The sequence below is a fragment of the Lodderomyces beijingensis genome (assembly GCF_963989305.1).
Source record: "Lodderomyces beijingensis strain CBS 14171 genome assembly, chromosome: 5".
Lineage (NCBI taxonomy): Eukaryota > Fungi > Ascomycota > Pichiomycetes > Serinales > Debaryomycetaceae > Lodderomyces > Lodderomyces beijingensis.
This window is the reverse complement of record NC_089974.1, coordinates 275,663-291,560: the sequence shown is the minus strand read 5'-3', so window position 1 is coordinate 291,560 and position 15,898 is coordinate 275,663. Positions and strand designations below refer to the sequence as shown.

The following is a 15,898-nucleotide window of genomic DNA, read 5'->3' as shown; positions in this document are numbered from 1 at the left end:
CCCTACGCCATGGGGCCGAGGCAGCAGAGATTGAAAAAGCTAGCCACGCCTCGAGCTGAAAACAGCATTTCTCAGTTGAGAAGCTTGAAGGAAAAAACCGCGAGGCAAGGATTTCCAAGGCGAGCGGTTGTTGAAACTAGGACTATGAACTAAAGAGTAGCTTCTGCGCTTTTTGAAAGAGGGAAACGGGACCAGGAAAGTAGAGTGGTATCGTAAGTCCAAAGAGATACAGCTGTGGCGCGTTGAAGTATCGTATCGAAAGTCATTCTCCCCACTCTGGAGAACGAGTGGAAGCGGACCTCGTTGATCTCGCCCTCAATTGACTCAGGTATAGGAACAGAGTCGGACTCTTGACTTTTGACTGTTGACTCTAGAGAGACTGGCCTCGTCTGGCACGTTGCCTGTCTCGTAAATCAATGAGACGATAGCACATGCTCTTCGTTAATAGCAGCTAGAAAACAAAAAGAGAGAGAAGATGAATCGCGTGTTCTCTTTTTTTTTTTATTTTTGTTGGTGGATTTTTCCAACACTCAGTTATAAAATTTCCACCCCCAGCGCATGAAATTTTCACTTTCACAATTGGCCAAACCATACTTGATCCGTCCATTCCTCCAGTTTTCGTTTACACGCTCAATTGCCATGTCTCAAAATCAGTATAAGCTTGTCTGTTTGGGTAACCCCTTGCTCGATCTTCAGACCAACGTCCCCCAGGAGTACTTGAAGAAATACGACCTCAAGGACAACGACGCCATCTTGGCTGACGCCAAGCACTTGCCCATCTACGACGAGATCCTCAACAACAAGGACTTGATTTTAGTTGCCGGTGGAGCGGCGCAGAATACCGCGAGAGGTGCCCAATATATCCTCCCACCACACAGCGTGGTCTACTTTGGCTCCGTCGGTAAAGACGTTTACGCTGAACGGTTAAACGAGGCCAATGCCAAGTACGGGTTGGCTACTAGATACCAACTCCAGGACGATTACGCTACCGGCAAATGCGCTGCTCTCATCTACGACCACCATAGGTCGCTTGTCACGGACCTTGCAGCTGCAAACCATTTCAAGCCAGAACACTTGCAAAAGCCTGAAAACTGGGCCATTGTCGAAGCAGCTACTCATTATTACGTGGGTGGATTCCACTTGACTGTTTCCCCCGACGCGATCAAGCTCCTCGGCGAAGAAGCCGCCAAAAACAACAAACCCTTGGCGCTCAACTTCTCGGCTCCGTTCATTGCCCAGTTCTTCAAGGACCAATTGGACTCGGTCTTGCCTTATGTCGACTATGTCATTGCCAACGAGTCGGAAGCCGAGGCCTATGCCGAGTCGCATGACCTCAAGACTAAGGACGTGGCCGAGATTGCCAAACACGTAGCGCAATTGCCAAAGAAGAACACCAAGAGACCTCGTACGGTTATCTTTACTCAGGGAACTGACCCCACCATCACCGTTACCCAGGGCAAAGATGGGGAATTGCAAGTTGAGACGTACCCGGTGAAGCCATTGGCGAAGGAAGACGTGGTGGACACCAATGGTGCTGGTGATGCCTTTGCTGCTGGTTTCATTGCCTCCTTGGTCCAAGGTAAGGATCTTGCCGATGCTGTTGACGTGGGTCAATGGGCTGCTGCGTTGTCTATCCAGGAAGTCGGGCCATCCTTCCCGTTCCCAAAGAAGGAGTACACCAAGTGAAATTACCCCGTTCCATTGTAGATAATGTGTATAGAGACGGAATAGAAAAGAATAAAAAGAAAGAGAGACCGTGTATGATTTGTTGTTTTTTTTTTCATTTTGAGTGTTGGAGTGATTGGAGTGATTGGAGTGACATGTGCCTGTGCCCGTTGGGCTAGGTTGCAAAAGGGGCTCACTCAAGTTTCGAAACACCGAGCCTCGCGTTCAAGAGGTCGATCACCCTCCTTTGAAAGGCAATACAAGATAGGGATGAACCCAAGCCTCCTCAGGGAGGTTGCAAGCAACGTTCCTAAACTTGCGATGGCACTGGGAACAGGTGGCGGCGGCGGCTAAAGGGGGAGCGGGTGGTTAAAGGGAGAGGAGAGGTTACAGCTGGTGGTGGAAATTCCCATTTTCGTCCATCTCCGTCTCACGTGTGGGTGTGTCGGCGTTTTGATCTTTAATTGAGTTGAACTTCTTTTTCGAAGAAGCAACCGGCTAATCATTCAAAAAGTAATTCTATTGTCCTTGGGAAAATCAAGATGGCTTTTTTATTTGGCACGGGAAGTTTAATCCCGTCAGCCTCCTTCCTCTCGTTGAAGTGGCACGGAGGTCGTTTCATGGAGAGTGGTGTGTATTTTTTCAGCAACATGATCCACTATCGGGTACTTTGATATTGCACTTGATGTAGTTGATTTATCTTGTAATTGAGACGGAGCATCCGCGGGTGGTAATGTATATACCGACATGAGGCTAGTTCAGGCCAACGTTGTTCACCAAAAGTGTCAATGTCAGATGCTTCAACCGTTATCAAAATGCACCACCACTTAAAGACAAAGTTGGAGCCAGTGTTGTTACAACAATAGCCATGGCAGAACAACCCACCATGAGGTCACCAGTGGCTCCTGGGCTATCCTAACGCAAGATAAACTCACTGTGCGAAACACAATAGAAGAAGAGTGAGAAGCACTACCTGTATTCTCCAATATTGAATGCAGATTCAGGACCGTTGGTGATCGGAAAGTGGCTTATTTGGGCGAAAACAGAGAGACAAATCGGAGGATCATGTTTTAAAATATGCGAAAATTTTGATCACCACGCTGGGAGGGCGAATTAGTTCGAGAACAAAGGTTGGTAGATTAGGAGGCTGTTGACCCATGGAGTCGAGCGGCACTTGGGCAATTATGCCGATCTTCAACATCATCAAATTAAACTTGTAGAGTTGTTTTTTTTTAGTGCCAGAGGTTGACGGTTACAGGCACTTCATGTCTCAACCACGTTGGTGCCGTAGAGGAACGGACTTTTGAAAGGAGCAAAGGGGGCAGGGGGGCTGTTGCCAATATCAATTCAAGTCGATCCAGTTCCATCTCAAAGTCCACTATAAATGCAACTTAGGATGACCTGGTTTTCTTGGGGTGCTGGTTTTGCTTTTCAATTCATCAACACGCATCTCTACTTCAGCAACGGATACAATCATCAACAATGGTCTCGATTTTCTCCTTATCCAAAAACGCTTTGACTGCCCTCGCTTTCGCTGTTTTAGCTCAAGGTATCGCTATCCCTGAAGGTCTCGAAAAAAGAAGCCCCGGGTTTGTTTCCTTAGACTTTAATGTCGTTAGAAAACCATTGAAGGTGAACTCGACTGTTGCCCACTCCAAAGACGGCAAGAGACAATATGTTCCATTATCCTTGGTTGATGAAGGTGGCTCCTACGTTTCTCAAATCACGGTTGGGTCAAACAAACAGCCACAAACAGTCATCATCGATACTGGATCCTCGGACTTGTGGGTCGTTGACGTGAATGCGCAATGTCAGGACAACGTTGATTGTACCAGTGACGGTACGTTTGACCCTAGCCAATCTTCCACCTGGCAAAACTTGGGCACCCCATTCTCCATCGAGTATGGAGATCAAAGCACATCTGAAGGTACTTGGGGTAAGGACACTGTTGGCTTTGGTGGAATCTCAATCACGGGCCAACAGCTTGCCGATGTTGACACCACCTCGGTCCCACTGGGAATCATGGGAATCGGATTGGATACCCTTGAGGCCTCAAACACTCAATACCCTAATGTCCCTGTCACGTTGAAGAATCAAGGCATCATCTCCAAAAACGCTTACTCGCTTTACCTTAACGATATCAATGCCGCTAGTGGTACCATTATTTTCGGAGGCGTTGATAACGCCAAGTACACCGGCAGTTTAATCAGTGAGGACGTCACCATGTCCACAAGGTTGACCATTGCATTGTCAAACGTCGACTACAATGGCAACTCCCACGATGCTTCCAACGCTGACGCGTTGTTGGACTCCGGTACCACCTTGACCTATTTGGACCAAACCCTCGCTAGCGACATTGCAAACCAAGCTGGTGCATACTGGGTCTCCTATCCAAGCGGCGGAGGAAACTACTTCATCGACTGTGGAGCTTCGACTTCAGGCGACGTTGTCTACTCCTTTGCCAAGGGAGCCAAGATCTCCGTGCCAATGAGCGAGTTTATCTTCCAAAATGGCGATGGCACCTGTCTCTGGGGTATTCAACCAAACGGTGACGGAATTGGATCGCTTACCATTTTGGGAGACAACTTCTTGAGACACGCTTACTTGTTGTACGATCTTGACGCCATGACTATTGGTATTGCTCAAGTCAAGTTTACTTCAGCATCAAGCATTTCTGCTGTTTAAAAAAAAAAAAAGAAGAGAAAAAATTGGATGCAAATGACTTGGCTTTTGTGTAACGGATCAATTGTTGCAAATCACCAGGTCTTTATTTCCTCCAAAAAAATTTCACTTGTTGGACAAAAATATTTAAATCGTTGCCTGTCTTTGACTTTGGAAGCCTATAGGAGTTTTAAAATAGATATTTATACCTTAGAATTTTGAAATATATACATGAGTTGATCTTAAGCTTTTGTCTCAAGGTGGTTTCCTTTTTTTCGTAGTTTTTGAAAATTTTTGCAGCAATTACGTGCCATATTCATGTGAGATCACATAGTTGATTTGAAATGTTTATAAATCTATTAGCGAAAAGAACGCTGAAGACGTAGGTTTGAGCCTACCCTCTCACACATCTATCACACCACGACGAATACCGCTGACAAAATCAAAGAACGTCTATTGTTGAACTGCGCGCCTTTTCTTACAAAGGAGTGATGAGTAGAAACTAATAATTTAGAAAATGATTGGGCATCTTTCGGAAACCTTCAAAAAGCCTGATTTTGCATCAATTGTAAGTTGTTCTCGGACTCACTCGTATGCTACAAACCACTCACTTTGTTGCAAGCGGATATTCATACAACCTTATAGCTCGTGAATTTGCGAGCCACACCTGCGATTCGTTGATTCCCACGCGAACGTATTTAGACTGGATTTGATGCACCATCACTTAAAGGCAGAGCTTTGAACTGCTGCTGCGACAATAGAAGCGGAGGGAGGGCACTACCAGTGGTTTCCGATATGAAATGCAGATGCAGGACCTTTGGTGATTGGAAAGAGGCTTATGTTGGCCCAAACATGGTGAAAAATCGGAGGATCATGAAAATTTACATCATCTAGCTGGAGGGCCGGCTGGTTATGGTTTATATAAATTTTTGGGGTTATGAAGGGCACTGTGACCCACGGAATTGAGCGGCAACTGGAGGGAAAGGGCATACGGTTGATGAGACTACGGTTAAAAGTTGTGTTTCTGGATCAACACAATGAGCCTCAAGGTTTTTTTTTTTAATTAGCGCCAGCGGATGATGGTTATAAGCATGCAATGTCTCAACCAGGTTGGTGCCTTGCACTTGACTTTTGAAAGGGGAAAGGGGGACTGTTTGCCGATGTCAATTTAAGTTCCAAATCGATGTCGCCTATAAATGTATCTTAGGATGGCCACATTCATCGACTCTCACGTTTAGCAACTAATACAGAAATCATCACAAATGGTTTCGGTCTTTTCATTATCCAAAAACGCATTAACTGCTCTCGCATTCGCTGTTTTAGCTCAAGGTATCGCTATCCCTGAAGGGCTTGACATTGCCCAAGGTCTCGACAGGAGAAGCCCTGGGTTTGTTTCCTTAGACTTTAATGTCGTTAGAAAACCATTGAAGGTGAACTCGACTGTTGCCCACTCCAAAGACGGCAAGAGACAATATGTTCCATTATCCTTGATCGATGAAGGCGGCTCCTACGCGTCCCAGATCTCTGTTGGGTCAAACAAACAGCCACAAACTGTTGTTATCGACACCGGGTCCAGTGACTTGTGGGTCGTAGACATCAACGCTGAATGCCACAACAATGTCACCTGCAAAAGTCATGGCACGTTTGACCCTAAAGAGTCTTTGACTTGGCATAGTTTGGGCACCCAATTCTCCATCGAGTATGGAGATCAAAGCACATCTGAAGGTACTTGGGGTAAGGACACTGTTGGCTTTGGTGGAATCTCAATCACGGGCCAACAATTTGCTGATGTCAACTCAACATCCGTTGCGCAGGGAATCTTGGGGATTGGATTAGACACGCTCCAAGCTTCCACCACGCTGTACCCAAATGTTCCCGTCACGTTGAAAAATCAAGGCATCATCTCCAAAAACGCTTACTCACTTTACCTCAACGAACCAGGCTCTTCCACCGGTACCATTATTTTCGGCGGAGTCGACCACGCAAAGTACTACGGCAATTTAATCTATGAAGAAGTGACCTTGCTCACCAGATTGACTATTGCGTTGATGAGGATTATCTACGATGGTACCACGTATGATAACTCAGCGGGTAACGTATTGTTGGATTCCGGTACCACCTTGTCCTATTTGAGCCCAGACCTTGTGAACCAAATTGCAAATCGAGCCGGTGCTTACTGGGTCCAGCCTCTCCATGGCGGTGGACACTATCAAATCGACTGCGACGCCAATCTTCCAGGCGACTTTGTTTTCAACTTTGCCCTCGGTGCCAAGATCTCCGTTCCATCAAGCGAGTTGATATACAAAAACGACGACGGCAAGTGCTTGTTTGGATTGCAGCCTGAGCTGGGTGGAGAAGTTCTCGGAGACAATTTTCTCCGCCACGCTTACTTGTTGTACGATCTTGACGACTTGACGGTGGGGATAGCTCAAGTCAAGTACACGTCAGAATCCAACATCTCCGCTGTTTAAAAAGAAAATAAAAAGTGGATGCCAGTTGGCCTTGCTTTGCCTTCTTTTTGGGTGTTACTTTTTACTTTTGACAAACGTTGTTGCCTGCATTGAGCTTTTTTGGGAAAGCCCGTAGTAATTTTTAAACTAGATCTTACGCCGTGAACTTAGAAGATACATACGAGTTGACGTTGAATGCATGAACACTCTGCTTTCATTCGTTCGTTCGTACGCACGCTCTGCCGTCTGTATAATAGTTGCTTCAATTGATGTGGTTTTTTTTTCATTGTTTTAGCAGTTTCCCGATTCATGAAATTTTCGCCCATCTTGTCGTCAATAACAACATTGCATTTGCATCAAAAGTGATTGATGGCTATTACAAGCACCAATAAAACTGAGCCATGCTGCTTGACATTCGTTAAAACCAGTTTGAACTACGCTCAAATTGAGCGAATCTCGCTCCTTGCCGTTCCCCCCTGAAATATGAAGCACATATGTGCACCGCGGTAATCTTGAACACTGGTAATGGGTTCAAGTGGAAGTGCCGTCTCTCTCCCCTTGTTTTTGGTTCTGGTGTGTACCTGAAGAATACACGGCTATCTAACAAGCGGGCTCCCTTTTGAAGGAGTTTTTCATTTAGATGCAAAAGTGATGGAAAGGGGACGAAGGGCGAGCCTGAATCGAGTCTTTTTCATGATCGATCTTGGGGTTCCACTTACTACCACCATTCTGCAACAGAACTGAAGCGTTTACATTCACTTTCTCTTTGCTGTAGCCTAAATGTCACAACCCAATTTGTTTCGAAAAAAACAACCCCCGATTTCAACATCTGTATTGGTTAGGCGACCGACACATGCAACCTTCCTCCCTTCCCCAACACTTCATTTCAACTCATTTTATTTTCGGAAAGTAGTCTTTCTGCTTTTGGATGGAAATTTCACTGAAATGAGTTGTCTTGCGTTGAAAAGGGGACGACAGCGCAACGCCGGTCCTTGAAGAACGCATCAAGTTGGAAAGCCATGAAAAAAAAAAGAAAGAGAGATGGATTGCTGTGGGATGCCCACCCACGTTCCTACTCGATAAATAAATGATAAAACTATACCCGCAGCCTACGGCTCCGGGGAAATATAGCTTCCTTGGTGAGTTTCTCTAATGGCCCACTGGTGGTGGGTGTAATGCAGGACCTCCTACACGTCATGTGGCCTTGTTGTGTCCTTTCGCCTCTGAGCCTCTGGTCTTTATGTAGAGTACCATTAGAGGATGACGTGATGTGGCCAAAGAATTGTCCCACTTGAAAAAAAAATGTGGTGATTCCGTTTGGCAACACCAAGTTAGGAGCCAATATACAAAGTTCTTGACAGAACAAAACGTCATTCCAAGCTGCACAGAAGCGACTTCCAAATGATGCAACTTTTTACATTGTTTTTGTCGACTCTGGCTGGAAACGTGCTCGGGATACTTAACCACTATACTTCATGCAATACAAGTTGGAGCTGAAACGAGTTCACAATCCAGTTTTCGTAAAAACGAAAATTGAGAAAAAACAAAGCGAAAAAGAACAAATAGCAGTAGCTGTTGTTCTCATGGACGGAGAGAGGATAGAGAAAAAGGAGGAAGATGGGAGGGAACTCAACACTTACAAGGTTTGTCTTTTTTTTTCTTTCCAAAATCAGAACATGATTGTTCAGGTGCATAACCACTGACCCCCCTACTCTCTTCCCCTACCCTCCCCCGTGTTTTCAGCAAAGTAAAAATACTATTGTTTTGATTCATCTGTTGGGTGTGGTTTCTTGAATAACAATAATGTACGAGAAATTAGGTACCTTATGGCGAAGCAGCCACGGGGCGAAGTATGTTTTCCGCCCCGGCTACTTATCAAACTGAACCGTATTACTTAGGAGTCACAGCCGGAATAATAGAATCGAATTCGGAATCAAATCGCCATTTTTTTTTTTGCAATAATTTTTCTTTTTTGCAACTTTTTCTCGGAGTCGTATTTGATCCGTGATACAAATACTCCAGGAATCACCAGGAGGAGCCAGGACCCTGGGTTGGCTGGGTGCCCAATTCAAACGAGTTGGGACTTGCTCCTCACATGAAAAAGGGTAGAGGGTGGAAACGGTACTGCTCAGCTGCCACTGCAGACGGTTGCCTCCCCCCAGGGCTTGCTTTATATTTTCCCACAAGTTTGCTTTGTTTATTGCCGTTACCAGCTGAAGATGGGGTCTGGTCGTTTCACGTTCTGCGGTAGGCTGCTAGGGCTAAATGCATCAAATTTATCAAATATGTCAAATTTGGAGTGGAATTCAATGCAAATGGTAAACGCAAATAAATTTTAGGGGTAGAGGGGGGAGGGGGGGTAAAAAAAATAAGCCACCAGCGTTTCATGTACAATGTATTGAAAGTATTCGGTAAAAATATTCAACTGATATTTTTTTAAGCGATTCCACATTTCAATTGTTGCAATCCTGGATTTGATTTCGCAGCCGGTGAATTGACTTCTTCAATGTGGAGGTTCTCCTTTTTCTAGCCCCAAAACAAGGCTCCATCCATTGATGTTTTGTTTCGTTTCTCGGAGTTGCTTGTTTACTTCATTGCCTTTTGCTCTCCCGCTCACGTTTTCTGCCATCGATCCTAATGGTGAAAAAATAGATCCAAATCTGGAAGACTGGTTGCTCTTGCTATGGGTGGAGGGACGCCAATAGAAGGAGGAGGAGAAGGAGGAGGAGGAGGAGGAGGAGGCGTGGGAGGTATAAATACAAGTTGAATTCTTTTCCACCACTTTCGGGGGCCAGGTATTCCACAACGCAAACCAAGATCGTTCGCTTTCACTTTCGCTTTTTCAGTTTATTAGATCAACAGAATGCAATTCTTGAAACTTGCCGCATTAGCTGCCATTGCTGGTTCAGCCGCCGCTGTTGCCGCAGACATCAAAACTACCATCGTTACCATCACCTCCTGTGCTGAAAACAAGTGTTCTTCGGTTCCAGTCACCACTGGTGTCACTACCATCACTGACAAGAGCACGGTTTACACCACCTACTGTCCATTGACCACTTCGTCCTCGCTCCCCCCTTCTTCTTCTTCAAAGCCACCGCCACCACCAACTTCGTCTTCAGTCCCACCTTCATCATCATTCAAGCCACCACCACCACCAACTTCGTCTTCAGTCCCACCTTCATCTTCAAAGCCACCACCACCACCAACTTCATCCTCAGTCCCACCATCATCATCCAAGCCACCGACCTCTTCCTCAGTTCCAACCACTACCAAACCTGCTACATCAACCACTCCCCTCAGTACCGTGTCCAGTAAACCAGGAAGCTCAACTCCAGTGTCCAGCAAGCCTGTAAGCTCAACTCCAGTGCCTGCTTCTAGTAAGCCTGTTGCTCCATCCTCATCCACCACTCCCCTCAGCACCGTGTCCAAGGTTTCCACCACAGTCATCACCATCACTTCATGTTTTGAAAATAAATGTTCTACCGTTCCCGTCACCACTGGTGTCACTACTGTGACTGATGTCCACACCACATACACCACTTACTGCCCACTCACCAGCTCGACCCCAGTGTCCAGTAAACCAGGAAGCTCGATCCCAGCTTCTAGTAAGCCTGTAAGCTCAACTTCAGTACCAGCTTCTAGTAAACCTGCTATTCCATCGTCATCCACCACTAAGGTGTACACTTCTGGAACCTCGGTTGTCACCACCACTATCCCAGTCTCTTCAAAACCTGCTATTCCATCATCATCCACCACTAAGGTGTACACTTCTGGATCCTCGGTTGTCACGACCACCATCCCAGTCATCCCAGTCTCTTCCTCAAAACCATCAAGTTCAGCAGTATCTGTTTCCTCGAAACCAGCAACTTCAGCGCCAGGTTCAACTTCACCTTCTGCTTCAACTACTTCATCTTCTGCTCTTGTTTCCACACCAAAACCAACTTCACCAGCAGTTCCTTCAATTACACTTGCCGGTGGTGCTGCTGCCAACGCTGTTCCTGCTTTTGCTGGATTGTTTGTCTTGGCTGCTTTCATCTAAAAGTACTAAGCACCCAAAAAAAACAAAAACTAATAGGAAAGAAAGAAAGAAAAGGACTTGCTTTCCCCCTCCCTTTCTTTCCCTTTATTGCAATACCTGTTGTTACTTTCTTCATTTTCAAGGTCCCTTCCCCCCCAAAAAAAACACTGGTTGGCCTATTTATTATTCAAGTTTTGATTTGACATATTTTTCGATATCCCCTTTCCCCCTTCCCTTTGTTTTGGATTTTAAAACGTGACCTGGTTACCGCTGCTTGGAGTTTGCTACTCCAAACTTGGTCTTTACCTCCATTTCATTTCATATTTCCAAAAAAAAAAAGAAAATCAAAAACAAAGTCGTTGGCTTGTTTCACTTTTCCATTTCTTTCGTTCAATTTTCGGTTTCGATAGATTGTCGACACTTTGATTAGTTTCTGTATAAATTACTTTATGTAATATATGTATTTTCATTCTATTTCGATGAGCTTGAACTTACTCTTTAGAAACTATGAACCTTTCAGGTTTTGGGGATTGGAGATGTGGAGAGTTGAACATGCTAGATATAGGTAACGTCAGGTGATGCTGCCTCGCGATCCACTTCTCGTAACTCCGCTCCAAATCGGGAAGCTCTTCTTTACTTACATTTTTTTCCTTACCGGAAATCGAATCGAGGTATCGGGCCGGAGAAGTCGATCGTGGGGCTCGAGGATACTGGCTGTTGGGGGAAGGTGATGACTCTCGCAATTTAAGAGGACCTCGTAAGTCTCTCCACTAGGTGGGTGAGTTCCCAAGTGCTTTGGGAGTTTTTGGGGGAACAGCTATTCTCAAAAGTTTCCCGTTGGGGGAGACTATTTTGGGAAAACAAGTCCGGGACAAGCTCGTCGTGGCTTATCTCGCCTCCAACAGCCTTATTTATCTGCCAAAAGTCCCACACTCAACTGTGTTGGACTCCTGGTCCTATTCTCCCGTGTTTTGGTGGAGGGGAGGTAATCATTTGCACGTCACGTGACTCTTGTTGCCGCCCACTCACTTAAAACTTCCATGCTTGAACAAGACACCGCTACAACTCTCACCCTCCAAGCTCTGTTGCTTTAAGTCAGGCTGGGAAAGACTATGGGAGACTAAACGAGACCACCACACGACCAGACTCCAACCCGGTTTCGGCGGTTGGAGATGCCGGAAGAGGAAGCGTTCTCGTGCTATAGCGGCATCAGCGGCTGCAAATACCCAACTAGGAAAAAGAACCAAATTTGCAATTTTTTGAATGACATATTATTTTTCTGGATTTCTTTTTCTTTTTCTTTTTTTTTTACCCCCTTTTAGACTTTCTACTTTGCTAGCGGGGAGGGGGATGGTGGGGACATTGCGGGGTTCGAAGTGTGCCTTGTTCCATTGCAGCCTAAATTTAGCCTTCTCTTAGTCTGATTTGCGTCAGCTGGTGAGTACAAGAATAATAGAGTTGGTGGGTTTGATGATCTGCGACTTTTGATCAGTCTGTTTCCCGTCATCGAGAAAGAAACGAACAGCAGCAGCAGAAAGCAAGCAAGCTTGACCAAGCAACTAGCTGAAGAGCTGAGTTGGTGGCGGTTGTGTTGATTGACAATTTGAATGACATATTTTTTTGTTTCGACGCGTTGGAATGTGTAACTGGTCCTTCCCCTCTTTTTTCTCTCCCGCAAATGTGGGTGGTGAGGGGCGCTAGCTGTTATCCCCGCCACGGCTTATCTCCGTGCAGTTGCAACGGAGTATAACACCAACGTGTCCTCGCTGATTCAAATCTCAGCAGCTATCCTCCTTCACGAGCACGGTAGCAAGTTCAAATGCTTTACAAAGCTGTTCCGTTGATATTCTGGAAAGCTGTGGATGAATGAATAAATAAAAAAGTTGTATAAAAGACGCAAGTTAGCCAATTGGAGTATACACACACACACCCTCTCTCCTGTTGCTAGACGAGTGTCGACAACTCGCCAAATCCAGCAGTTGCGAAACCACCTCGGCTTTCCCACAGCTGTGTGAAATCCGTCTTTCAACACCAACGGCAGCTAAAAAAAAAAAAAAATGCCATTATTCTAAAAAATATGAACGATGCAATGAAGTGAAAAATGAAAATGAAACATAAACCCATGTTTCTTCTTTTTGCTCTGCCGGCTACTCTAGTGAACTTTTCGGTACTCAAGCAAAACGCACCCTTGAAGCTTGAGTTTTTTGGTTTTTTGTTTTGTTTTCCACACTCTTGATGTGAGCATGACCTCACGGGGACTGGCTCAGTTTATGTTATTATGCAACTGGTGCTTGATAGCACACACGATAATCTCATACTTGTAAAGGGCCGAGTTGATCGAGTCGATCACCAAATCGCAAAATATAAGCATCATCAAGACAAGGTTCATGAGGTAATATAGACACAAGTCAAACAAGTCATAAACTGCATCGATTGTGCTTGCAGGAGCACTTGTCTCTTCAAAGGTGTCATGCGTGGTGGTGGAACCACCACCACTACTGAGCTTACTATTGATGCTGCTACTGTTATTGTTCATGTTCTTGGTGTAGTGTTTGTTTGAATGGAGTTTCCTATCGACTATGTTTGTCCAGGTCGTTATTATGCTCATCTTTTGCGGTGTTTGTAAAAATGTGTAATGTAAGTTGTATGAGTGGTGGGGGTTTTGGTAGTAAGGGGCTTGGCGGATGCTGAGCGGGTCAATCTAGTGCAGTAAAGAACAAGCTCTAAGTTGAAGATGAATTCGAATCGATGAGAACAGCTAGTCGATAAGAGGAAAGGTAGTTGGAGAAATTACATGGCATTCAAGAAACTCAACCAAGAGGATATATTGGTTGTGATAAACGGAGGGGGGGGTGGTATCCTTATATATGAACCAGATGTAGCAGAAGTAGCAGAACTGGTTCTACTAACTGCCAAACATTTTTTTTTTTTTTTACTCCACATTTGTCACTGTGTGAGAGTGTGTGCACCGTACAGTGCCAGTTGTTATATTATATTATATAAGCAGCTGTGCAAATGTAGCGGAATATTACATAAGCTCTTATCTAATTCGTAACTCAGCACAGCTATATCCGCTATATCAGGAATCGAGCACACGGACACTACCCCCTCCAATTTTGATTTTACCACACCAACTGCTTGTTCCTTCAAGTTCGTTTGTTGTTGCAACCAGGGCGCCACCAAAGAGTAGTTCAAATCTGGTTCGAATGCTCCAGGTGTTAATTTACTGCTTTCAGCAGAAGATGACTGCAACTAGGAAGAGGCTTGCACACTCTGCATCGTTGTCATTCCCTTGAGCCATCTAAATGACCTCAACAACAAGAGAAAACCCCGCTGTAGAGGCTCTGTTCAGAGAGTCAAGAGAGTCGCTAATCTCGCTGTTCGTTGGGGGTTGAGCAAAAAGCTGTGATGTTACAGACCCCCCCCCCCCAGGCACAACTCATCGAAACAAAAAACAAACACCCAGAAAACACCCAATTTTTAGAAACTGCCCATCCCCCAATCTCCCATCCCGAAAAAGAACAAAAGTACAATAGCAACGGCACTATTGTTGGGATTTTTTTTCTTTCATCTTGTCATTAGTGGAAGTTGGGAACCCGACTCTGTTGTGTTGATGCACTGTTTTATTTGTTTTGTTGTTTGTTTCCCTCGCAAATAGATCAGCGCATGCAATCTACTCCCAATTTAAATGATAAAAAAAAACTCGCGTCATTTTTCCCAAACCCATCGCTTTTCTTTTGACAATATCGGGTTAGAGTTTGTCCCCCGTCAGATATGTTCCATATTCGAAGTGTTACGAGTATCTGCGAATAAATAATGGATATTTTGGAACTTTTTGATGGTGGGAGAGAGAAGTGAGAAATATGGAAATTCTTTCCTTTTTTTTTTTAGACGATTGGCCGTGCGACGCCAGAGTTTTCAATTTTTAGAAAAAACCCATTTCGATTTAGTTGATGCTAATCTGGGCCAGATAGCTGATCTGGACGTCCTAATCAACTATGTTGTTGTTTCTGAGCTTGCCTTCAGGATTGCCTCTAGGGATCAAATCATGAGGCGTTTTTTTTTCTATTTTTTTGTTTCCTTCATCTTGCGCTCTTAAGCGAGTTGGAATCCACGAGGTGACGCCGGTTTAGAAGTAGGCATGCAGCAGAAGCCCACTTGCCGACTTTGTGTGACGCTTGAGAAAAACTCGGCCGGATCCATCGTGAGATGGTGATGTCTAAGGTTTGCTGAGAAAGCGAGGTTGATTTCGGTCATTTTCTCATCTCGCTTTTTTTCGAGAGTGGCGATGACAAAGCCTGGGATGTTTTTGGTGTAAGAGGCAAGTTACGAGGCCCAAGTACGAGGTTGAAAATCTTGGAATGTTTTCCTTTCTTTCTTCCACTGCTTAGGACAATGTGCATCTACATCACTATTGAAATTGAACTCGATATTGACTGAAAGCGTGATCCGGTGAAGTTGCTACTGCGGGGTACACCGTGGCGTTTTTGACCAACGAGCTTTTTGGCCAGCGAGCTTTCTGGCCAGCGAGCTTTTGACCAGTATTCCATGCGTCATGGATCTTCGACGATTGCTACTTGCCTTGCTCTTCCCTCCCCCACAATTTCCTCGACACCGTATTCACGCCCGTTTCTCTTGCTTTCGTCGTTTACTCTCGTGTATTGGTCCTGCTGGATGCAAACGTTTGGAAATTCCCAAATACCGGGGTTTTGCCTGCGGTAAGCAATAGAGTATATCCAATGCGAGATAAATTTCGTTTCTGGAGAAAATGCTCCATTGCTTTCATCTGGCTGGTTTCTTATCGCTTCGTGAGAATAAGCTAGTGATGATTGCACCTGTTTTCAAGTTTGACGTGTTGGATCCTGGGGTAAGGCAGTCTGAGTCTAGAACCACGCTGTATTCAAGTAAATCTACGCTAAATGCAACTTGCAGATACACGCGGAACGACGCACCCCCCTTGGTTCGCCTCCCTTCCTGCCATTGTCAGGTTCATGTGAATTGAAACCTTTGTCTGGCATCCGTGGGACTCTATTGTCTGACTTTTGTGCGTTGTTCTTTGTCTCTTGTCTATTGTCTCTCGTTCCCGCCCTGGCTATATAGTTTG

The 15,898-nt window shown here is 45.1% G+C and overlaps 6 protein-coding genes across 6 annotated transcripts; 3 read left to right on the top strand and 3 right to left on the bottom strand. All coding sequences in view use genetic code 12, as the record gives it.

The window, feature by feature from the left end:
- Positions 1–558: 558 nt before the first annotated feature.
- Positions 559–1,686, top strand: LODBEIA_P40380 (uncharacterized protein; the record flags this gene model as incomplete). The annotated part of the gene is made up of 1 exon (XM_066974215.1): positions 559–1,686. The coding sequence occupies one exon, from the start codon at positions 559–561 to the stop codon at positions 1,684–1,686; it is 1,128 nt and encodes a 375-aa protein (XP_066830976.1).
- Positions 1,687–3,147: 1,461 nt separating this feature from the next.
- On the top strand, positions 3,148–4,350 carry LODBEIA_P40370 (uncharacterized protein; the record flags this gene model as incomplete). Its single annotated transcript, XM_066974214.1, has 1 exon — positions 3,148–4,350. The coding sequence occupies one exon, from the start codon at positions 3,148–3,150 to the stop codon at positions 4,348–4,350; it is 1,203 nt and encodes a 400-aa protein (XP_066830975.1).
- Positions 4,351–5,588: 1,238 nt separating this feature from the next.
- LODBEIA_P40360 (uncharacterized protein) lies at positions 5,589–6,797 on the top strand (the record flags this gene model as incomplete). The annotated part of the gene is made up of 1 exon (XM_066974213.1): positions 5,589–6,797. The coding sequence occupies one exon, from the start codon at positions 5,589–5,591 to the stop codon at positions 6,795–6,797; it is 1,209 nt and encodes a 402-aa protein (XP_066830974.1).
- A 3,018-nt stretch (positions 6,798–9,815) lies between these two features.
- LODBEIA_P40350 (uncharacterized protein) lies at positions 9,816–10,229 on the bottom strand (the record flags this gene model as incomplete). Its single annotated transcript, XM_066974212.1, has 1 exon — positions 9,816–10,229. One exon carries the CDS (start codon positions 10,227–10,229, stop codon positions 9,816–9,818), a length of 414 nt encoding a protein of 137 aa, XP_066830973.1.
- An 87-nt stretch (positions 10,230–10,316) lies between these two features.
- Positions 10,317–10,811, bottom strand: LODBEIA_P40340 (uncharacterized protein; the record flags this gene model as incomplete). The annotated part of the gene is made up of 1 exon (XM_066974211.1): positions 10,317–10,811. The coding sequence occupies one exon, from the start codon at positions 10,809–10,811 to the stop codon at positions 10,317–10,319; it is 495 nt and encodes a 164-aa protein (XP_066830972.1).
- A 2,246-nt stretch (positions 10,812–13,057) lies between these two features.
- LODBEIA_P40330 (uncharacterized protein) lies at positions 13,058–13,402 on the bottom strand (the record flags this gene model as incomplete). Its single annotated transcript, XM_066974210.1, has 1 exon — positions 13,058–13,402. One exon carries the CDS (start codon positions 13,400–13,402, stop codon positions 13,058–13,060), a length of 345 nt encoding a protein of 114 aa, XP_066830971.1.
- Positions 13,403–15,898: the final 2,496 nt, after the last annotated feature.